General features: G+C 37.7%; 2 protein-coding genes across 4 annotated transcripts; both read left to right on the top strand.

Moving 5' to 3' along the window:
• The first annotated feature begins 559 nt into the window (after nt 1-559).
• LOC129450448 (uncharacterized) lies at nt 560-9,714 on the top strand. 3 transcript variants are annotated; one of them, XM_073861936.1, is made up of 3 exons: nt 560-6,707; nt 8,404-9,070; nt 9,409-9,714. In XM_073861936.1, the coding sequence occupies exon 1, from the start codon at nt 697-699 to the stop codon at nt 6,430-6,432; it is 5,736 nt and encodes a 1,911-aa protein (XP_073718037.1). In that variant the 5' UTR covers nt 560-696; the 3' UTR covers nt 6,433-6,707; nt 8,404-9,070; nt 9,409-9,714. The 3 variants fall into 3 exon arrangements, with proteins under 3 accessions (XP_073718037.1, XP_073718038.1, XP_073718039.1); XM_073861937.1 differs by lacking the exons at nt 8,404-9,070; nt 9,409-9,714 and adding an exon at nt 7,169-7,302; XM_073861938.1 differs by lacking the exons at nt 8,404-9,070; nt 9,409-9,714 and having other exon boundaries at nt 718-853; nt 1,021-6,996.
• Nucleotides 9,715-10,806: 1,092 nt separating this feature from the next.
• Nucleotides 10,807-21,048, top strand: LOC129452790 (uncharacterized). The gene is made up of 5 exons (XM_073861783.1): nt 10,807-11,098; nt 13,501-13,617; nt 14,427-14,777; nt 17,293-17,607; nt 20,674-21,048. Exons 1-5 carry the CDS (start codon nt 10,807-10,809, stop codon nt 20,985-20,987), a joined length of 1,389 nt encoding a protein of 462 aa, XP_073717884.1. The 3' UTR covers nt 20,988-21,048.
• The last annotated feature ends 2,914 nt before the right edge of the window (nt 21,049-23,962 follow it).

Here is a 23,962-nt window from a genome sequence, read left to right as displayed (position 1 = left end):
TCTTACTAGCCGTCCAATGGGTGGAAGAGAAGCTCAACCATCAAGGACTGTTATTTGTTCAGACTCACTGTCTGCTTTAAGTAGTTTAAAAAGTGGACAGTCTGCCTCAAGACAAGATATACCGTATTTTCCGGACACTTTTTTTCATAGTTTGGCTGGTCCTGCGACTTATAGACAGATGCGACTTATATGCCAAAATTAAAATGAATCAATATAAAACATTACTGTCTACAGCCACCAGAGGGCGTTTTATGCTGCTCTTCTAGCCCACCCCTGAAAAAAATTATCCAAAAAGAAAATGACCCCAAAAAGAAAATCCTATTCTGCAGATTACAAACTAGAATTATTAAAATATGCAGACGAAAAAAATAATTTTCTGAATAAATGCGACTTATAGTCCAGTTCACTATTTCTTTTCTGGTTCGGATTTATTGAACAGCTGCAGGATGTCCGGTTAGAACATTAGGTCTCACACCAGTTTGTACTTATTGATTATTTATTCTTAATGGCATGTATGTGTGGTTCTGTAAACATAAACAAGATACAAATATAAATAATCAATAAGTACAAACTGGTGTGAGACCTAATGTTCTAACCGGACATCCTGCAGCTGTTCAATAAATCCGAACCAGAAAAGAAATAGTGAATAGCAATTTTACATGGTCCTTCGAGCCGGATGAGTGATCTGCTGCAGTTATGTCTCACCCAGAAAGAGAACCCCCTGCTGTGCGACCAAGGAGACAAGTGAATCTCCCACATTACCTTGCAGACTACGAAATCAGCGTACCTAAGCCTCATCGACAGCAGCCATATTCACCTAGCTACCATGATGTACAAGATGATTACCCACCAAGTACTATGGATCATTCCAGATCCACTTCACCACTCAGCCAAGCATCAGAGTGCTCAGAATGGATATTAAAGGACCAGTGGGACAGTACATCTGAAAGACTGAGAGAGGAGAATGCTGCATTAAAACGACAAGTGCAACAGATACCAGAGATTACAGCCATGTTAGAGGAGATGAAGCGAGAGAACGCAACCTTGCAACGACAAGCTAGCCAGCTCCCTGAAATCTTTTCGGCAGTCCAAGAGATGCGTCAACAGAATGTTGCACTCTTTCAAGAGATTCAAAGCCTGAAATCTGAGCGGAGAACCCCTCCTGAATCAGTCATTTCACCACAGCCATTTCCAAGCTCTCACATTCTAGCAGCGCACATTCAGACACCAGAGTTAAACCATCCTATACCAGCCCCACGCTCAAGAATGCCTTCTGCTGCTGCTAAAAGACAGCTGTGCCCAACTGGACCAGATGAAAGCTCAGAGCTGACTGCACATCTGAGAAATATGAATATTTCCTCCTCGTCACATGAGAGACATCCCTTTACAGCACAGTATAGCGACTCACCACAGTTCAGGTATCAAGACTCTCTTCCATATTCCCTGCCACCTCGGCTGTCTGAGTTTATGGTCCCATCACAGGATCAGAGGAAATCAGATCACACCAAACACAGTTCAGAGCATCCTTTACCCTCATCTACCCCTGAGAAAACCTACAGAGGTCCAACCCCTACCATACCCTTTCTGATGTCTCCTGACCCTAGGGAGTTTTCAAGGCTGAGAATTGCGTTACACAACATCCTACCTGATGATGCCACAGAACACTTTAAGTTTCAAATCCTGACAGACCATCTGAAACTGGAGGAGGCTCTTCTGGTGGCGGACTCGTATAGCAATTCGAAGTTTCCTTTCACAAATACTATGAGAGCTCTGAACAAAATGTATGGTCAACCTCACCAATTAGCCTTGCAACGAATCGCTGAGCTTATGGATGGACCTAACATACGGAGTGGAGATGTCGGAAGCTTCAGGATGTTTGGGCTGCAGGTGCGTTCGCTTGTCAGCATGGTGCAGCAGCTGGGCCACAAAGGTAGAATAGAGCTGGAATGTGGATCACATGTGTCTCGTCTACTAAGTAAACTGCCTCATGACCTCAGATCAAGTTTTAAGCGATACATCCATCCTCTCCAAGTTGCTATTCCCACACTGCTTGACTTTGCTGATTGGCTGGAATACGAGCTTCAAGTACAGGAAGACAGTAGCCAGTATACTTGTCATTCAAAGCAGGATTCTTCGGCACGCATCAGAGAGGTGAAAAGAGAGCCTAAGCAGCCTCGTAGACCAACTACTATTCTCCTTGGGACTGAAAAGCCATCGTCCACGTTTACGTCCTCTGCTACGTCTAAACCAGCTTCAGTCAGCACAGAGAAGGTGAAAGCTTTTTGTCCATACTGTGACAACAACAAGCATTATTTGAATAGCTGTGATAATTTCAAGCTGCTCAACAAAGACATGAAGATTGACTGGATAAAGACAAAGAACCGATGTTGGCGTTGTGGTCGTGGACATCAAGCAGCTAACTGCACTTTGAAGACCTTTTGCTCAACATGTAACAGGAAGCACCTGTTAGTTCTGCATGATGTAAATGAGCAAGTAAAGCCACCTCAGCAGAGTACAGTTAATTCTAGTGCAGTTTTGTATGTTGACCGCCTCACATCCAGCAGTAAAGTGCTGCTCAAAGTGATCAAGGTGCTGATCAGGAATGGTAACAGAACGATAGAGGCTTATGCAGTGTTGGACGATGGGTCAGAGCGGACCATCATTCTACATGATGCAGTGGAGCAGTTGGGACTTGTAGGAGAGCCCGAAGACCTTGTGCTTCGCACAGTGAGACAGGATACTCAGGTCATTCATGGGGCGGCAGTGACCTTTACTGTGTCCCCAACTGTTAACCCCAATAAAGCCTACAAGATCCGTAACGCCTTTACAGCCAAAGTACTCGGCCTGGCAGAACATACTCACCCAGTTAGCATCCTGCAAAGGAAGTTCAAGCATCTTGCTGAGTTACCACTAGAACAGCTGGATAAGGTACATCCTGTGCTTCTCATCGGCTCTGATTGCCCCCACCTTATTACACCTATACAACCAGTGAAACTGGGGCCTCCTGGTGGTCCGGCAGCAGTGAGAACACGTCTAGGATGGACCCTGCAGGGTCCAACGCAAGAGTTAAGCAGTCATCTTTCCCCTGAACAATGCTTCTTCACCTCATTGAGACCCATCAATGACCTTTATGCAAATGTGGAAAGATTGTGGCAAATGGATGTTCTACCCTACCAAAGTGAAAAGGTGATCACCAGATCACGCCAAGACAAAGAGTCCATTCAGCTTCTTCAAGAAAACACTGTGAGGGTGAATATTGATGGTGTTCAGCGATATGCTACTCCTCTGCTCCGTGTCAAGAACATGCCTAACCTCTATGCACATAAGGAAGCTGTCTTGCCACACCTGAGGGGAACTGAGAAACGGCTAGAAAGGGACCCTAATCTGGCTACAGCATACCAAGAGGAATTGAACAAGCTAGAGAAAGCTGGGTATGTCGTCAAACTAAGTGAGGAGCAGGTGGACGGAACAAAAGAAGCTTGGTACATCCCGCACCACATAGTGCAGCATAATGGGAAGTACAGGGTAGTCTTTAACTGTTCATTTTCCTACCAGGGGCACAATCTGAACGAGCTCTTATTACCTGGTCCAACCCTTGGTCCGTCACTTCTGGCAGTCCTTCTACGTTTCCGGGAACACTCTGTTGCCATCAGTAGTGACATCCGTGGCATGTTCCATCAGGTACGCCTTTTGCCAAAGGATAAACCACTGCTGAGATATATCTGGAGAGATATGCAAAAGGAAAGGAAACCTGATGTCTATGAATGGCAAGCCCTGCCTTTCGGGACAACCTGCAGTCCGTGCTGCGCCTCGTTTGCTTTACAAAAGCATGTTATTGACCATAGTCAACCTGGAGAGGACACACGGATCTCAGTGGAGAAGTCATTTTACGTTGACAATTGTCGTCAGAGCTTTGCTTCCCCTGACACGGCCAGGAATCTAGTCGACAAACTCTGCAGTCTCCTGACATCTGGTGGCTTTGAGCTACGACAGTGGGCTAGCAATGACCCTTCAGTTATCAGCCATCTGCCAGCCGATATTCAGTCTCAGAACAGCATCCTCTGGATCAGTGAAGGTCATTCAGATGCACAGGAATCAACTCTCGGCCTTCATTGGACATGCCATTCAGACACCCTCTCCTATAAACAACGCAAACCTGACCGTCAAGTGCCCACGATGCGAACCATTTACCAGATTCTTGCTCGGCAATATGACCCCCTTGGCTACCTTATACCATTTACCACTCGAGCTAAGGTGATAGTACAAAGGTTATGGGACAAGAGGAGAGATTGGGATGATCCACGACTGCCAGAGGACTTGCTAAATTCTTGGAACCATTGGGAGAGTGAATTGGAAGACCTACAGGACATCAAGTTGCCCCGCTGCTATTGCAGTAAGGAACTAGACTGCCCCACTAGTATGAGACAACTTCACATTTTTTGTGATGCCTCAGAGAAAGCCTATGGCTCTGTGGCTTACTTAAGAACAGAGAACCCTCAAGGTAAAGTAGATGTGGCCTTTGTAACAGCCAGGTCTCGCGTTGCCCCCAAGAAACAACAGAGCATTCCACGTCTTGAACTGTGTGCAGCACTCACAGGAGCCCAGCTCGCTAAAGTCCTGAAAACAGAGCTTACGTTACCACTTCATAGCATTACTTTGTGGTCTGACTCCACTACAGTGCTGACCTGGCTTTTATCAGATTCTTGCCGCTTTAAGGTTTTTGTGGGGACCAGAGTGGCAGAGATTCAGGAGTTGACTGAATCTGATACCTGGCATTACATTCAGTCGAGTGACAATCCAGCAGATGCCATTACAAGAGGAAAGTCTCTCTCTGAACTCATCAAAGATATCAGATGGAATCAAGGCCCAGCATTCCTCAGACAGACATCAGCCAGCTGGCCAGAGATGCCACCATTAGCCCACATAACACAAGATAGTGAGCTGAAAAAGCTAACCTTCTGTGGACTTGTAACTTCTGATCTGTCACTACCAGATCCACATAAATTTGGCACCTTCTCAGACTACCTAAAAGCACTCATAGAATCCTCGAACAATGGCTCCCCCACAATTGCTACTGCAGAAGATTATAAAGAGGCTGAGCTCACAGCCCTCCGTCAGATCCAGGAAGAATCATTCCCAGATGAGGTGTTGCACTTAAAATCTGCTAAACCACTGCCAAGCAGTAGTCGACTGCTGTGTCTAGCCCCAGAACTGGATAACAGCACCAATCTCATTCGTGTTGGTGGTCGTCTCAGACAGATCAGTCCATTAGCAGAGGATAACATCCACCCCATTGTCATTGATCCACATCACCCACTTACCAAGCTGATTATCAAAGACTATGATGATCGTCTGCATCACCCTGGACCAGAGAGAGTTTTTTCAGAACTCAGGAGGAAATACTGGGTAATAAGAGGACGAGCAGCAATCAGACAACATCAACGCCAATGCACTGAATGCCAGAAATGGCGAGCTAAACCGCATCCCCCCAGAATGGCAGACCTTCCGCCAGCCAGGTTAAGAATCCACCAGCCAGTTTTCTATTCTACGGGGATAGATTGCTTTGGTCCTTATCTCATAAAGATAGGACGCAGAAATGAAAAACGTTGGGGGATCATTTTCAAATGTATGACCACCCGCGCAGTTCATATTGATCTCCTCACCAGTATAGACAGTGATTCATTCCTTATGGCCCTTCGTCGCTTCATTGCTCGGCGAGGCAAGCCTTTCGAAATCCTTTCAGATCAAGGAACAAATTTCAAGGGTGGGGAAAGGGAACTCAGGGAAACCTTTGCAGCTCTTCAACCTGATCTCCAGGTTCAACTTGCAAGCCAACAGATTAAGTTCACATTCAATCCACCCCACGCACCACATTTCGGTGGATGCTGGGAACGGGAAATTCGATCTCTGAAAACAGCCCTGCAAGTAACCCTCGGAGCACAGACAGTCACTGAAGAAGTGTTGCGGACTGTTCTCATTGAAATAGAGGGTATACTCAATGCCAAACCTATTGGTTACACATCTTCAGACATCGCAGACCCAGATCCAGTTACACCAAATATCTTGTTGATGGGGCGGCGAGATGCCTCACTTCCACAAGTGATATATCAGGATGCCAAACTCTTGAGCAAACGGAGGTGGAGGCATAGTCAGGTGCTAGCTGATCACTTTTGGATGCAATTCATTCGTAACTACCTACCTAGCCTACAAACCAGACAGAAATGGATGTCAGAGAAGGACAATCTACAAGTAGGTGAAACTGTTATGATTGTTGACCAGCAGCTACCACGTGCGCTTTGGCCTGTCGGAAAAATTACACAGGTCTATCCAGGAAAGGATAATCGTGTCAGATCAGCTGAAATCAAAGTGAAAGACAGAACATACATAAGGCCGGCAACCAAAATCATAAGCCTACCTCCATTGCCAGAGTGACCTTTCATTACTTATCAAGGCCTTTTTCATTGTTCAAATTCATATCACGAATTTGGGGGCGGCTGTAAAAAAGGACACCCCTCAAAGTGGACTCTTCCAAACTCCCCTGCCTCTATTCGCGAGTTGGACTGATCCAAAGTTGCGGTGAAGTTATGCAAAACAGTTATCAGCGAGTGAGGCTGCAAAGATGCGCTGTAGATAGTTAATTACAGTTAATTTAGTTACGAATATCATGATTAACGGACTTTGTGGATTGTGTGTGCATGCAACTGATTGTAAGTAAGTTAGGCTATTTTCTGCATATTAGTGATTAATATATGGTTAAGAGATAAATAAGAGTGCTATCGCGGCCTTACGTTCGAATGCATAATAATAATTCGGTTTGCATATTACTGTATAATGTCACTTAAATATCTTGTTTTAATGATATATAATCATACAGCGTTGTTTATCAAGAAAGTAATTAAGGCTGCTCTTATGTTATATCGTTATATATGATACCATTACAATGTGTCTTGGAACATGCCCGGGCTTGTCAGTCTGCGCTGTTAACGTGATATATATTGCGGGCAGTATTAAAATAGCCACTGAATAATGTTGTATTCATGTACCTTAGTTTATATTTGTTTCTTTTATGTGGCATTTAATATTCTTCTTATAAGATTTAAATACTGTTTATAGATCTGTGAATGTATACTTATGCTTATTTATATTTGTATCTTGTTTATGTTTACAGAACCACACATACATGCCATTAAGAATAAATAATCAATAAGTACAAACTGGTGTGAGACCTAATGTTCTAACCGGACATCCTGCAGCTGTTCAATAAATCCGAACCAGAAAAGAAATAGTGAATAGCAATTTTACAGCGACTTATATATATTTTTTCCTCTTCATGATGCATTTTTTGACTAATGGGGCTTATACTCCGGAGCGACTTATCGTCCGAAAAATACGGTAATCTGTGAAATACTAATGTGTCTAAATAGAATTCAAAATATGGGAATAATCTTGAGATTTCTTTGGGTACCTGCACATGTAGGTGTAGAGAAGGCAATGAAAAGGTGGACAAATTAGCCAAACAGGACTTTAAATTGGACACTGTGGATTAATCAATTTTACATAGAATAGGGAAACATCAAACAGCTTTATGTGAATTTTGTGATGAAGATGAGCCTGAGACTGTTGAGCATGTAATAATGAAATGTGGGAAATATAATAGAGAGAGAGAAGAATTATTAAAAAAAAGAGAAACTTTGGAAACAACAATGTAATCCTTTCAGATTTACTCAATTGTACAGGAAAATAGTGCAAATGAAATTAATCAGGTATGTTAAAAGTACAAGATTAGACTGTAGAATATAACAATTGACTGAGGTTTAATGTTAATATATATATTTTTTCTAATACTGTCCTCTCTATATAATGCTCCACACTCCAGTCCTGTTGGTGGCGGTAATACACCAGTTGGCTTGTCAACCGCCAATAAACAGTACAAGCAGAAACAGAAGCGTGCCTCTAAATCGCCCATTACTAAAACCTAGTTACAAATGAGCATGAAAAAAATCGCCCATTACTAGCGTCAACATGAAGAAGAGCTATTTACTTTTCATCATCTATTTGTGCATCAAGTAAGTTAATTTAGTAACGTTTCTGCAAGACTTTCACTTCTCTACAAACCGAAAGTACACACGATGTTTACAGGACGCAATAATACTTTATTTAAAATTGGTAAACACCCAACTGGGAAATGTAATGATTGTAGTCAACAAGAAACTGTTCAACATGTTCTGCTTCACTGTAGAAAATACAATAAAGAAAGATGTCAGTTTATTCAGTCATTAAAGAATGTTGATCACAAAGACTTTTCTATAGCAGGTACTCTAGGGGGAAAAGAAAATGTGTGACTACATCATTACATTTATAAGAGAAACAATACATTTTTTCTTTATCTTTTTATTATCTCAGGTATCTCATACACATGTATCCTGGTTCACACTTCAGTCCAGTTAGTGGTAATGCACCTACTAGTTGGTTTGCCAACCGCCAATAAACACCAAAGAAGAAGAAGAAGCTCAAAGAAGAAGGCTGCGTCCGAAAACTCTAAATTGCTGCCTTCTGAGGCAGCTTTCCAAGGCAGCAAGGCATCAAGGCATGTCCGAATTCAATGTTTGGTTTACTTCCTGTCTCCTGAGATACCTATGCGTGGACGTACATTAAGAATGTGATTGGTCGAGTCCGGTCGAGTTCGAAAAAATAAAATGGCGGCCAAGGACGCGACTGGACCACCAATTTAGTGTAAATAAAGGTATATTTTCACTTTTTACACCTTTTAATTGCATTTCTAGCGAGAAATTAGTATTGCAGTTTTCAAATATGTGATTAGTTATCACAAAGGCGCTCTCTGTTTAAATTTCAAACACGCTGCCTTAGAAGTGTGTCCGAAAGTCTTTCTCTGAGCTACCTTCATGCCTCCGAAGTCATTTCCTCATGAGGCAGCGAGGCAACGAGTCACTGCCTTGAGTTTTCGGACGCAGCAAGAAGAAGAAGCAGCAGCGTGCTTCGAAATCGCCCATTACTAGCGTCAACATGAAGAGGAGCTTTTTACTTTTCATCATCTCTTTTTGCATCATCGGTAAGATAATTTATTAACATTTCTGCAAGACTTTCTCTTCTCTACAAACCGAAAGTGCGCACAATGTTTATATTAACATGTTTAACTTATGTGAATGGGGTTGGATTCGTGAACAGACTTTATGATACAGATTAAGATATTTCCTAAAATACTTTCCCCGTTGTTTTCTTCTGTTTATGTCATCATCTCTTGGCAGATTGACTTTAATACACAGATAACCTGACTTCATATTTAGTGTAGACTACAACAAAATATATTAATTATCTTAATTTAATCTTTGTACTGACAGTGTTATAAAAGTGAGTTTAATCTCTGACTCTTTCTCTTTGTATCTACAGGTGTTGTTACAGATGAATCAGTGTCAGTGATTGAGGGAGATTCTGTTACTTTACACACTAATACTGTAATACAGAAAGATGATGTGATCGAGTGGAGGTTTGGAGATCAACAGTTTCTCATAGCTAAAATCAACAGAGCAGCCAATAATTCACTCAGAATAAATGATGATGGGAGATTCAGAGACAGACTGCAGGTGAATAATCAGACTGGAGATCTCACCATCACAAACATCACAACTCAACACACTGGACTTTATCAACTTGACATGAGCAGTGAGATGATCACAAAAAAGAAATTCAACATTAGTGTGTATCTCAAGCTTTACTTTAATAATTATCTACATCATTATTCAGCAGCATAAATAAAATATACATTATGCAGTAATAGATGGACTTTAAACTGTCTACAATCTTAAAATTTTTCTGTTCTGTGTTTTATAAGTATTTTACATCGTGTCCTTTCACTCGTGTAACTGTGAAAAGTGCTATACAAATAAACCTGAATTAAACTACATATAAATTTGTAAATGTGATATTAATGTTTTGTGTGATGTTAAAATGATCACACCACTACAATTAATGTAAGATAAATAAAAACTGGCCTGTAACTCACATCTTCTTGTGACAAACTAACAATAACCAGCTGATATTATTTTAGCTTTCATTATTGTGTTTATCATTCTTCAGAAAATACATTTTACAAAAACCTTACATTTCTCCAGTATTCTTTATATGTTAAATAATACTTCATTAATCTCTTCTCATATCAGATTGATAAATGTGGGTCATCAAGGCATGCATCCCAATTCACATACTTATACTTGCCCTAAAAATATAAACTGTTTTTGATATGGGGAAATATAGACATGTAACTGCATCTGTGCATTGAAAGATTTGGGACATACTAAATCTAAATCTGAATATTATACAGTAGTACTGGTGCTTAACTTAGGAAGGGTGAATGTGTCTATTTTTATTGGCCTTATTTACAAGATTAACAATGAATATAAAAACAATATTAACACGGAGGGAGGACAGAAATTATATTATATAAACATATCAAGTATAAGCTACAAAACATACTCAGCTGTATACTTATGCGTATAACAGCACAGTTAAAAAACATCTTCAGGTGATCTGATCACAGGTTAGACATATTATTCTTTTTAACATGTAGTAATTTATTGAAAATGTATAATATACATAATATATAACTAAATGTATTACTGCAGAATCAGATTAACACAACAACAATAATGAAATAAACAAAAACAAAATGTGAATGTTTACACATGCGTTCAGTGCTGACATTTAATTTAATATTGAATGTGACGTCTCCGTTCAAGAGTTTGACTCTTTCTGTTTTCAGATGTGTCTGCTAATAAAGTGAAGACAGTGATGGTGGGAGATTCTGTCATTATAGTCAATAATGTTATCAAGAAACCAGGAGATGAGAAGATTGTGTGGAGGATTCGACACAACAACTCTCCTGTAGCTGAAATGAATGATACGGTCTTAACTTATAATGTTAATAATGTGAGATTCAGAGACAGACTTCAGGTGGATTATCAGACTGGAGATCTCAACATCACAAACATCACAACTGAAGACTCTGGATCTTATGAAGTAGATATCACTGGCGGCAACAACTCGTATACTATACACAGATCATTCAGTGTTAATGTCAAAGGTGAGTAGATCATTCACTTCAATATAATAAAGTTCAGTTTATCAAAGTTTTATCTTAGTTTAGATAAAACGTTACACTGAAACAAGTTTTAAGTGTAAGAACAATATGCCAAGTAAATCTGATAATAAAAGTGCAGTCAGTCAGTATTTGTTTATATTCTATAGTTATATTTTGTCTGATCTTCAGTGCTGTTAGACACAAATATATAAACTTTCTTTATTCTTACACTAGAGTTTATTACAGTCCTTACAGACATTAACACATCTGGTGAACATCACAATCATTCAGTCATTACAGCTGATGTTAGAGGTTTATCATCATTGACTTTAAATAGAATGAGATTCACATTTATTCAGTTTAAATCAGGGGCCTCATTTATAAAAGTGCGACGTAGGAACTGTCCTACATTTCATCTAAGATCATTTCTGAAATGATCGTAAGTGTGATTCAGAGAAAAGGAGCTTACGCACAAAAAACCGTGCGTACGCCTCATTTCCAGATGTGCGGTTTATAAATCACAAATGATCTTAAAATTGTGCGCAGCTGAATGCTCGTAGAACTCCGCCTTCTAAACGCCCCTAATTTAATTCATTAGCATATAAATATTACATTTTCAAAGGCAAAATTCTCTGACTGCTACAATGGCGAGTGGTAAGAAAAGATATTTGTTGTCGTTTGCTTAAGTTTTTAATATTTCTAAATTCTAACATGGAAACTTCATTGACATCACTCAAGTTAAGGCGATTATTAGTGGATCTTTCCGTTCACGAGTTTCATTTAAATATAGTTTTACACGTAGGGTAAACATATATTATATATTATATTTGTGTCTTTAAAGTTTTGTTTCAGTTTGCCATGCCTCCTGCGCGGCGGTGTTAAAATAAGATATTTTCGACTTTAATATTCAAAGATCGTATCTTAAACTGTCGGAATATATTCCATATGCATTCATTTGGATTTACAGATGTTTAACATTAAAATCGATGCATGGGAATAATTTGTATTAATTTTTGAAATACCCATCACTCTTAAATGTCGCATGTCCCTTGGATACATCGAGGCATCACAATTTAGTTCCTTTCACGTCGTTTTAATCATTAAATTAGATCGGTTTTACTTTCATTCAATAAAGCGCATGTTCTGTAACATTTACATGTGCCTTAAACTCAGTGAAACAATTTTGCTATATTTTTAAATATTTTTTGAAAAGATGACGAACTAGAAAATCGTTTTCTGAACCTATAGCTTGGGCGCCATCTTTTTGCATTAGAATAGGCCTACATTTTAAAATATCAAAATAGGCCAACATATTTTGTTTTAAAATATATTCTAAAACCTGGTTAAATTATTTTGGAGTAGCCTAGTAGGCCTTATTCATTTTCTGTGTGCATCATTGTTGCATGTTTTTACGTTTCTATTCTGAATAAACAAACAGCGCAGTTTACATGCTTCTTCCTTGTTGCATTAGCTCATTAAGATAATTCTAAACAGATTTCTGTAATTCAAAAAACTCTGAATTGTAGTTGAGAACGTCACGGCGCACTATTAAAACATTGTTGGTAATGTGTCGGTCGGGCTGGGCTCGGACACAACGTGTGGTTTTTTGTGCCCGATCTAAGCTCTAATACAGATGATGTTGACGCTGTAAAAGTTTCGAATATTTATTTATTTTTTATCAAACAGATTCAATACTTTTTTTACATTAGCCAGGGGAGGAAAGAGAAAATAATTAAATAAAAACATGGAAATGCTGACATACATTAATACATTTAGCAGCTTTCTTGTTTATCAGATTATTAATAGATTTTAGGTAGCCTATTGCTTAACTTCTAATTGATAAATACGGAATAATGGTTTATAATCACCATATTTACATTTATTTATAATAAACGTTGCAAACAAAAGTAACACATTAATCAAATAATATTTCTTATGTAATAAGATATCATAAGAGAAAAAAACTAATTAAATATTGTCCAAAGTCTTTAGAAAAATATATGAATTCTAACAAAAGAGCACAAATTTAACCATTTTTTTTTTCTTTTTTGAATAAGGACAACTCCAAAACAAATGAAAAAAAATGTTTCTGCATGTTGACCACAAAAGGTACAAAATAAAAAGTTTCGAATATGCCTACCTGCAATACTGCAATATTGCCACAAGGAAATGTGCGTACGTCAAGTCGGAACCTGACGTGGAGGTAAGTACTTTTCCACGTCAAAGACAAGTTTTATAAATCTGAGCGTTTGAGTGGATTTGAGCGTACGCACGGTCTTAGATCAAATCTGTGCGTAAAAACGCTTTATAAATGAGGCCCCAGATCTGCTGATGGTTTCTGATGTTTGTTTATGATCAGATGAACAGATTGAGTTACAGTAATGATTGTGTTTTTATCATTACAGAGCAGCGAGGTCTGTCTCCAGGTGCTGCAGCAGGAATATCTGTTTTCTTCATCCTGCTTGCTGCTGCTGCTGCTGTGTTTTACTGTTACCTTAAGATCAGTCAAACAAAACTATTGGGTAAGAATCATATACAGCTGATAAAACAGAAGAAATATCACTTATTTTTATATTTATTCTGCTATAATAGAGATTGAATATGAAGGTGTTAAAATGTTTCTAAATGTTTCAAATGCAGTTTGTATTTGTGATGATTTTGTTGGGTTTTAATTCAGATATCAAACATCATTATTATACAGACACTTCAATAAAACATAGCTTATGTTATTTTAGACTGAAGAAGGGGATGATGAAAAAATAAATGTAACTAAACCTATTTATTATTTGTATGTTATGTAAGGGATAATGTAGAGACTGCTGGTTGTTATTGCAGAAATAAGCCATATTAAAATCAGAATTATGATTAATCATAATATTGTAACATTGCATGTCATGCGGGTCATCTGGTGTCAAAAAAGTTTTGTGTGTTAAGAAGAGATTGATTGAGAATGATCAACACTTTAAAACTGATCAGATTATGATCTTTGTTCATGACTTTAGTTCAGTGTTATATAAGATTATACTGATGTAATAACACATTAAATATATTCTGTAATGAGGTTCTGTGGTGATTAAATCTATTTTTGTAATAATAATTATATGTGCTGGATGTATAGTAGTGTTATTATTATGAATTTACTTTTCCATGATATCTTCTGAAACTTGAATAACAGCAGAAATATTTGAACTAATTTTAATATTGCTGAAACAGTTTGTTTTACAGCAGGTGTCTGATGTGGAGTAAATATTAATCAAATTAATCATCATCATTTATAATCTGTGTTTTATGAGTGAGTTGATATTTTTTTCTTTCTGTGTCACTTTGACAGATGAAAAGATGACAGTGGTGGCAGGACATCGTGCTGTTTTACAGGCTGGTGTGAAAGAACTAAAGAAAGATGTTAAGATTGAATGGAGATTTGGACAAGATACAGAGATGAAATATCCTGTGATAATGTGGCCATGGAGATCTCCAGGTACTCTCATAGCTAAACGTGATAAAGAAGACTTCAACACTTATAATGGTCCTGATGAGAGATTCAAGTACAAACTGAGTCTGGATCCTGAGACTGGAGATCTCATCATCAATGATGTCAGTAATAAACACTTCGGAGTTTATCAACTTAAAATCACCAGTGGTGGAAAAACCTCATACAAGAGATTCAAAGTGTTTGTCACAGGTGAGTAACTCAATCTTTTCAGTCTAATAATAATCTTTCATCTGCACTAAACTGTTTAATATATAATGTGTATAACCTGTGGTTAACAATTTCCAGTGTGAAAGTTTCCCATTGTCCACCCCTGCTCCCCCCCCCCCCCAAAAAAATACAATAATTGAAGTAGATGCAATTTTTATATTATGTTCCCATTTAATTAAAACCGTTTCTTTATTGAATTAAATCGTAGCGCTCTGAATTCTGGAAAATCCCACTCCCACATCCAGTTTGACAGAGCAGCATATTCACACTTTACTCATTGTAACTGATCACCTGTACAGATACATCTGAGGAGCTGTTCGCTTCTGAAATCCTTGTCAGACAGTCAAGGTTTTTCGAGATGCTAAGATGGTTGTTGTCAATGGGATATTATTTTGTAAAGAAGATGGTGGTTAAAAAGTTTGGTGAAAAGGTGATTTCGTTTCGCATTTTCTTCATTCATTTTTTTCAAATACTTCGAGTGACAGTCATATTTCATTTATTTTTCTATGGGACATTTTTTCTACTCTGCTGACAGTACAATGTTTAAAGAGCACCAATTATCAGATTCATGATTGTACATTTCATTTGGTAAGTGTTTATTACATGTTAACAATATGCAAAAGGTACAAACCCCAAAGTAAATGATGATTAGGGATACACCGAATTTTCGGCAACCGAAATTATTCGGCTGAAAATATCAAATTTTCAGATGACCTCAGAGGTATTTAGGCCAATCACAATGTACAGATTAGATGGTCAATCAGAGGACACAGAGCTTTTCATATCAATTAGTTTGTACAAAATTAGAATGGAAAATTTCACAAAGGTGCCAGAACTGTTATCACAATGAAATGACATTTAGGGCAAAATTTGTTTTAATACAATTTTATCAATCATATTAAAGCTACTACCAGCTTTACTGGTATCTTTTTAAATTAATTTGCTCTGAGAGTGTGAGATATTCACCATCAGATATGGCACAAAAAAGCACAACTTTGACATAAAACAAGGTTAAACTTGAGGCTTTGATTTTGTTAGTAAGACAGAGAACTTCAGGAGTGACATAATGTCACCCCAACACAACAGCAATGTATAAGACTGAGAGCATAAAAGGACACATGAAAGATATGATTAAAAATCAGGCTTATTCCATCAAATATTCACTTTCAAAACATTAGCAGTGTGTTGTTAAAAAAAGAAATATAACTTGTTTTTTTATTTTACAGTAAGCTCAAAATCTGAATCTTTTTTTAATTTAATTTTTCCCATTTCAATTGCAAAATGCAAATAAAACATTTTGTAAGGGATTTGGCAGAAAAGTTTTTTGGTAGTTGTTGATAGAATGAAACAAAATACTATAATTTTTACTTAAACACATAAATAGTACATTTAGATAATCTGAAAACAGTCTTAAAGTGGGCTCTAAATTTTTTCTACGGCTGTATATTTTACCTTTAAAGATGTAACTTCAGAAAGTGTACCACCCTTGAGTACTAATAAAGTCTATAATACTAGAAGCCTTTCATCGTCCACATTTTTTTTACTTGCAACAGTTTGAGAACCCCTGATCTAATTTATCTGAAGGATTTTGTGAGATTCTGGCCCACTTGTAGAACCTTTAACTGTATTATCAACACAAGAAAGACACAGTGTTAATAAAATAGAATTTATTAACAAAAATAAAATAAACAAGAATAACTAAAACACTACTAAATGACACTTAAATACTAAAGAATAGAAAATAGAAGTGAATTTATAGCAGAATGTTATATAAAAGTAGTAAAGAAAAAATTATTAAAATACAACACAGATGTTTGTTTGTCTTTGCTGTTGAGTCATAATAATAATAATAATAATAATAATGCATTTTATTTATATTGCGCTTTTCTTATACCCAAAGCGCTACATCAAATATAAAACAAAAGTAAAAAAATAAATGAAAATACATATAAAAATAAGAATACAACAATAAATAAAATTAAATTAAATACAACCAGTGTCACAATCAGACACCTACACCATCATAAAAAAATGGGTTTTTAACTGCTTTTTAAAACTTATTAATGTTGGGGCGGTCCTAAGAGTTACTGCTAGTGCATTCCACAACCTAGGGGCTGCCACAGAAAAGGCTCTTTCACCCATCGTCTTTAGTTTGCAAGAAGGCTGTTTCAGAAGGAAAGAATTTGCGGAGTCATATCTCAAATACACAAACAGGGAGCTTCACACAACAGATACACAACAGAAACTCAGATCCTTTAGCAGCATTCTATTAATTCTAATTCTCACTGTTAGAAGATTTATTAAATTCATCATGTAGATGTTATAATTGTGTTTATATTTTATATACTGGTAGAGAATCTGAAAGATTGAGTTAATAAACAGAAATTCATTTATGAGAATATGAGCTGATGTTTATAATCAGTAAATAAAACACTTAATAGATGAAAATCAGCTGAATTGATTTCTGTGTTTCTGTTTCTGTCTGCTGTTGTCACAGGTACAACAAAACTGACGGTGTATGAGGGAGATTCTGTCCGTCTGGAGACTAAAGTTACTGCCATACAGAGAGATGATGTGATAAAGTGGACATATCAATCTGAAGACTGTGTCATAGCTGAAATCAATCATGCCAACAATATCTTGAGTACATATGATGGTGATTATGATCTATTCAGAGACAGACTGCACCTGGATCCAAAAACTGGAGATCTTATCATTGATGACATCACATGGGAACACAGTGGGGAGTATACACTGAAGATCATCAGAGATAGAGAAACTTACTACAGAGGACTCCTTTTGGCTGTCAAATGTAAGTAATTTAAAGGGATATTTCACCCAAAAATGACTATTCTGTCATCATTTTCTCATCCTCATGTTGTTGTAAACCTGTATTTGTTTCTGTGTTCTGATGAACAACACAAATGAAGACATGTTTGCGATAATTAATGCGAAATCGCCCTGATTGTCAGTGAACTACGGTTTTGTGTAGTAAATGGCACTCCATCTGAAAGCAACAGAACCGTTTGTCCCCTTGTCGGCGGGCATGCTTGTGACTCCCGCACCAAGGGTAGGAAACGAGCTGTATATTTCCAGTCAACATCGAATACTTGAAATAAAACACACTTACAGGTTGTGATGGTGTTTAAGCAGGTCTGGATCAGGGATTTCTTCAGTTGGGATCAAGTTTTGTAAGATCTTATATATGCGTTGATATTGATATTGAACTGTTTGGCCATTGTAGAAATGATCACAGAGTTAGATGTTAGTTGGGCAGTGATAAACAACTAAAAGTGTTACAGAGGCTGCGTTCAAAAGCGTAAGCAGTTGACTTGTTGCCTCGCAGAGAAATGCATTCAGACAGACTTCATAGGAAGCGTAATAAAATTCTGTTTGAAATATAAATAGAGAGTGCCTTTGTGATAACTAACTACAATACTAATTTCTCGCTAGAAATCCAATTAAAAAGTAAAAAAATTGATTTACCGTATTTTTCGGTCTATAAGCTTTTTTTTTTCATAACTTGGCTGGTGCTGCGTCTTATTCTCAGGAGCGCCTTGTAAGTCTGTATGAATTAATTTTGACATTTATGAGGCACTACCGTCTACAGCTGCGAGAGTCGCCTATATACTGCTCCAGTATTTAGGCAATTCAGTAATGTTGAATAATGAGTCTTATTCAACAACTTGATGCTCGGTGGCTTGTTCGGTTAACTTATCCTCTTCAGCATTCCAGGTATGTTCTGTATGCTATTGTTTATCGTGTAAATAACTGATAATGTTACGATTACATACGCATATCTATTCAGCCTGCTGTTTTGTGTGCTGTTGTTTAGTTGAATAACTTGCCTTTCCAGATGAAATGTGTGTTCTTCGGCGCAGATTTTGTCAATAATTTCATAAATAATTTCATCCCCTTTGGGCATGACCGCATTAAAGAAAATGAAGTAAGCCAGGAAAAACTGTACTCTCTTTACTTCAATGCAGATTATATTAACAGGAAATATTTGTTTTTGATTATAATTAGTTTGTTTAAAAGTAGACATTTCAGGCTTTCTTTGGATATGTGTATTAGAGCCCGACCAATATGCATTTTTTGGGGCCGATGCCGATACAGATATTAGGGAGTAAAAAAGACCGATAACGATATATCTGCCGATATTCTTTATGTGCATATTATAGTACAGTACACATATACTACAGTATTTATACCACTACAGTACTGTACATAGAAAACACTATATACATTAACAGAATATACTACATATAACGTTAAATACTTTTTTTGCAATGATCACTCACAAATGTGGTGACCAAACACTTAAAATAATGTGACAAAGATATGTAATATAGGCAGGTGTGTTTTACAAGTTAACAATAAACTTTTTTATCCAAAATGATTCTGATATAAGTGTACAAAACAGTAAACTTGACTTATTATAAATAACTTTAAAACACAAACAAAACAAAATACATATAACTTAAATCATTTTCAGTTTTGACAAAAATAATGTTATATTGGGCTTATTTAAAAAAAATGGAAACTTATAAAGTCATTGTTTATTAGCTTTACAGTAAGTTATACTTCACAAATTAAATAGAAACTTACCGTTCAGACGACAATGCTTGACTTACTGACAATATAATGATGTAGGCGTATGTTTAATGTACTGCACACCGTTTTTATAACACGAACCCACAGTGTTCTGCCAGGACTTTAAACTTTTATAAAACTAAAGCGTCTGCTCTCCGCCTCTTGTATTTGGCAAGGGTGTAAAGTTGCACAAGCTTATTTAATCAATTGCTTTGAAATGAGCATGTTCAGTAACAACAAAAGCAGCTGTATACTCCCACAAACTGCGCGCCAGTTTAAGCGCGTCCTTTCTCCGCCTTGCGTCATTTCTTCCGCTTGCGTTTTAAACAACTCGCAAGTGGACAAAAGAGACGGATTAAAAACATCAAATGTAAACAGGAATGTGTCTCTCTCGTCCACTTATAATACAATAGACCAAAGCGCGTCTTAATACCAGGTGTAAAATGTTGTGAAGAAACCACGTGACTGCTGCCACCTGAACTGAGAGACTGACTGAAGTGAAGGGGGTTGGCTGGTGTCACTACAGTGAGTGATCTGGGTCGCCATTAGCAACCAGTAGGGCGCGCTCTGCTGGACAAACAAGTACTTACATCTTTCAAACGCATTTAATGTTTTCTGTAAGGAACGTTCGTATCGGCTGCATATCTGCGGCTTATACGCCGATATGATATATCTACGACATGCTCATATCGGCCGATAAAATCGGCAAAACGATAAATCGGTCGGGCTCTAATGTGTATCATGTTTGTGTGACGAGTATTTGTGGAGTTTCAATTGATTTTTGTAACGTGTTTTGAGAGACAGCTGGCGGAGACAGAAATGTCTGAATGCACACCCTGCTTATTTTCTTTATTTGACAAAAACCCAAAGATCTCTTGTTATTATGTACACAAATTAAAGAAGACCCTTTACAGTTTCAAATGATGTCAAACACGTAAGTGTATGATTATTAATGATGGTTATTTTAAGTTGATTCTGCTACGATAAGGAGAAAACACGTCAAAATGTGGCACCGCGTTTTTGGATCCCAGGGGGTTAAACTCTTGTGTCATCAGAACAGAGTGTTAAACGTTTTTTGTTTTTTTAATCGTTATGTAAAGCTTTGTAGGGGCTAAACGCAGACCTATTATAAATACTGATAGAGAATCTGAAAGATTGAGTTAATAAACAGAAATTAATTAATGAGAATATGAGCTGATGTTTATAATCAGTAAATAAAACACTTAATAGATGAAAATCAGCTGAATTGATTTCATTTCTTTGTTTCTGTCTGCTGCTGTTACAGGGAATACAGTGTTTGTGGATAAAGGATTCTCTGTTGATCTGAAGACTGATCTTACTGACATAAAGAGAGTTGATCTGATAGAGTGGAGATTTGGAGAAACTCTCATAGCTGAAATCAATCCTGCCAGCAATATCTTCAGTACATATGATGGTGATGATGATCTATTCAGAGATAAACTGAAGCTGAATCATAAGACTGGAGATCTCAACATCAATGACATCAGAGAGGAACATGAAGGAGGTTATAAACTGAAGATTATCAGAGGAGGAAAAACATCATACAAGAGATTCACAGTGTCTTTCGGAGGTAAGTAACTCAAATATTTCAGTGCAGGGGCGACATTTTCATATGGAATTCAGACAAAACACCAGAAATCATCAGGCTATAATAATGCTCATTAAAGATAATTTAAAATATTTTTAGTAGAACATACAGTATTGTTCAAAATAATAGCAGTACAATGTGACTAACCAGAATAATCAAGGTTTTTAGTATATTTTTTTATTGCTACGTGGCAAACAAGTTACCAGTAGGTTCAGTAGATTCTCAGAAAACAAATGAGACCCAGCATTCATGATATGCACGCTCTTAAGGCTGTGCAATTGGGCAATTAGTTGAATTAGTTGAAAGGGGTGTGTTCAAAAAAATAGCAGTGTGGCATTCAATCACTGAGGTCATCAATTTTGTGAAGAAACAGGTGTGAATCAGGTGGCCCCTATTTAAGGATGAAGCCAACACTTGTTGAACATGCATTTGAAAGCTGAGGAAAATGGGTCGTTCAAGACATTGTTCAGAAGAACAGCGTACTTTGATTAAAAAGTTGATTGGAGAGGGGAAAACCTATAAAGAGGTGCAAAAAATGATAGACTGTTCAGCTAAAATGATCTCCAATGCCTTAAAATGGAGAGCAAAACCAGAGAGACGTGGAAGAAAACGGAATACAACCATCAAAATGGATAGAAGAATAACCAGAATGTCAAAGGCTCAGCCAATGATCACCTCCATGATGATCAAAGACAGTCTGGAGTTACCTGTAAGTACTGTGACAGTTAGAAGACGTCTGTGTGAAGCTAATCTATTTTCAAGAATCCCCCGCAAAGTCCCTCTGTTAAAAAAAAGGCATGTGCAGAAGAGGTTACAATTTGCCAAAGAACACATCAACTGGCCTAAAGAGAAATGGAGGAACATTTTGTGGACTGATGAGAGTAAAATTGTTCTTTTTGGGTCCAAGGGCCACAGGCAGTTTGTGAGACGACCCCCAAACTCTGAATTCAAGCCACAGTACACAGTGAAGACAGTGAAGCATGGAGGTGCAAGCATCATGATATGGGCATGTTTCTCCTACTATGGTGTTGGGCCTATTTATCGCATACCAGGGATCATGGATCAGTTTGCATATGTTAAAATACTTGAAGAGGTCATGTTGCCCTATGCTGAAGAGGACATGCCCTTAAATGGTTGTTTCAACAAGACAATTACCCAAAACACACTAGTAAACGGGCAAAGTCTTGGTTCCAAACCAACAAAATTAATGTTATGGAGTGGCCAGCCCAATCTCCAGACCTTAATCCAATTGAGAACTTGTGGGGTGATATCAAAAATGCTGTATCTGAAGCAAAACCAAGAAATGTGAATGAATTGTGGAATGTTGTTAAAGAATCATGGAGTGGAATAACAGCTGAGAGGTGCCACAAGTTGGTTGACTCCATGCCACACAGATGTCAAGCAGTTTAAAAAAACTGTGGTCATACAACTAAATATTAGTTTAGTGATTCACAGGATTGCTAAATCCCAGAAAAAAAAATGTTTGTACAAAATAGTTTTGAGTTTGTACAGTCAAAGGTAGACACTGCTATTTTTTTGAACACATCCCTTTCAACTAAATGCCCAACTGCACAGCCCCAAGAGCGCGCACATCATGAATGCCGGGTCTTGTTTGTTTTCTGAGAATCTACTGAACCTACTGGTAACTTGTTTGCCACGTAGCAATAAAAAATATACTAAAAACCTTGATTATTCTGGTTAGTCACATTGTACTGCTATTATTTTGAACAAGACTGTATCTGAACATTGGTACATACCGTATATACCCGACTATAAGACGACCCTGAATATAAGACAACACCCCATTTTCCAGACTTATTTTTGGGGGGGAAATTATGGTTTTCAACAGAAAATAATTTTATTTGAAAATTCTACTGATAATTCTTTGGAAAAACATTTTAACACCATTCATTAAATATTTGGATTAATTTGTCACAAAATAAAGTGCACCCTGTCAATGATTTTAGAAATGAATGAATGAGTGACTAAAATTAATAATTTATGTAATTGTGGTACTGTGAAGATGCATATAAAATAACCATCTGCTTTTAATCTGTCCTGTGGACTTGTGGCTCGACCCTATGAATCCATCTCTGACTCTGAGATCAGCCTGGACAACTTCTTGACAGTTCGGGCTGATAGGACCCGTCAGTCGGGGAAGTAGAGGGGCGGAGGACTATGTGTCTTTATAAACAAGCGCTGGTGAACTAACATAAAAATACACAGCATCACATGCACAGCGGACGTAGATATATTAACACTATCATACGCCCCCTTTATCTTCCAAGAAAATTTCCCACTGTGTTTTTTGTGTGTTTACTGTCTACCAGATGCTAACATATGAACAGCAGCAGAGCTAAAAGCAGAAAATGCTCAATGTTAAGTACATACCCCCAAGCCCCGGTGCTCTATATGGGCGATTACAACAACTGCAGTCTTGACAGGGTACTGCCTTCCTTCCTTCAGTATGTGCATTGTCCCACAAGGAGGAAAAATATCTTGGATCTGTGTTACGGGAATGTTTTGGATGCATTTACTGTCCGGGCTCATCCTCCTCATAATGTTTTGGTCTTTCTTCCGGGTTTCTTCCTGTATTGTGGCTCATAAAGGTGAAATGAACAGCGGATTAGAGCATCACGCTTGTGAAATCACCTCTTCCATATCATATTGATTACCTTCCGCTATTATTGTAACATTAAGTCTAGCTCGCTCCATAGCATCTGTTAGCTTAGCTTACAAAAAGATGCCGGCTGATTGTTTTTTTCCGTCTGCGTTCGTATATTTTCGTAAGTCCCACCCACTGATCTGTAATAGGTCTGTAGTGTGAGTGGGTCCAACCCATAGCCCCCTCCCCCCTTTGAAAAATTAAGAATGAGTGTCTGTAGTCTCAAGGACGGGGTATACCTTTTTTCTGCGGCCGCGCCCGGCTTGCGCGTGCACGCGTCCACGCAGCTTTCCAAGTATA

This window comes from Misgurnus anguillicaudatus, chromosome 23 (genome assembly GCF_027580225.2).
Source record: "Misgurnus anguillicaudatus chromosome 23, ASM2758022v2, whole genome shotgun sequence".
Lineage (NCBI taxonomy): Eukaryota > Metazoa > Chordata > Actinopteri > Cypriniformes > Cobitidae > Misgurnus > Misgurnus anguillicaudatus.
The sequence above is the reverse complement of the archived record's forward strand: the minus strand, read 5'-3'. Positions and strand labels throughout refer to the sequence as shown.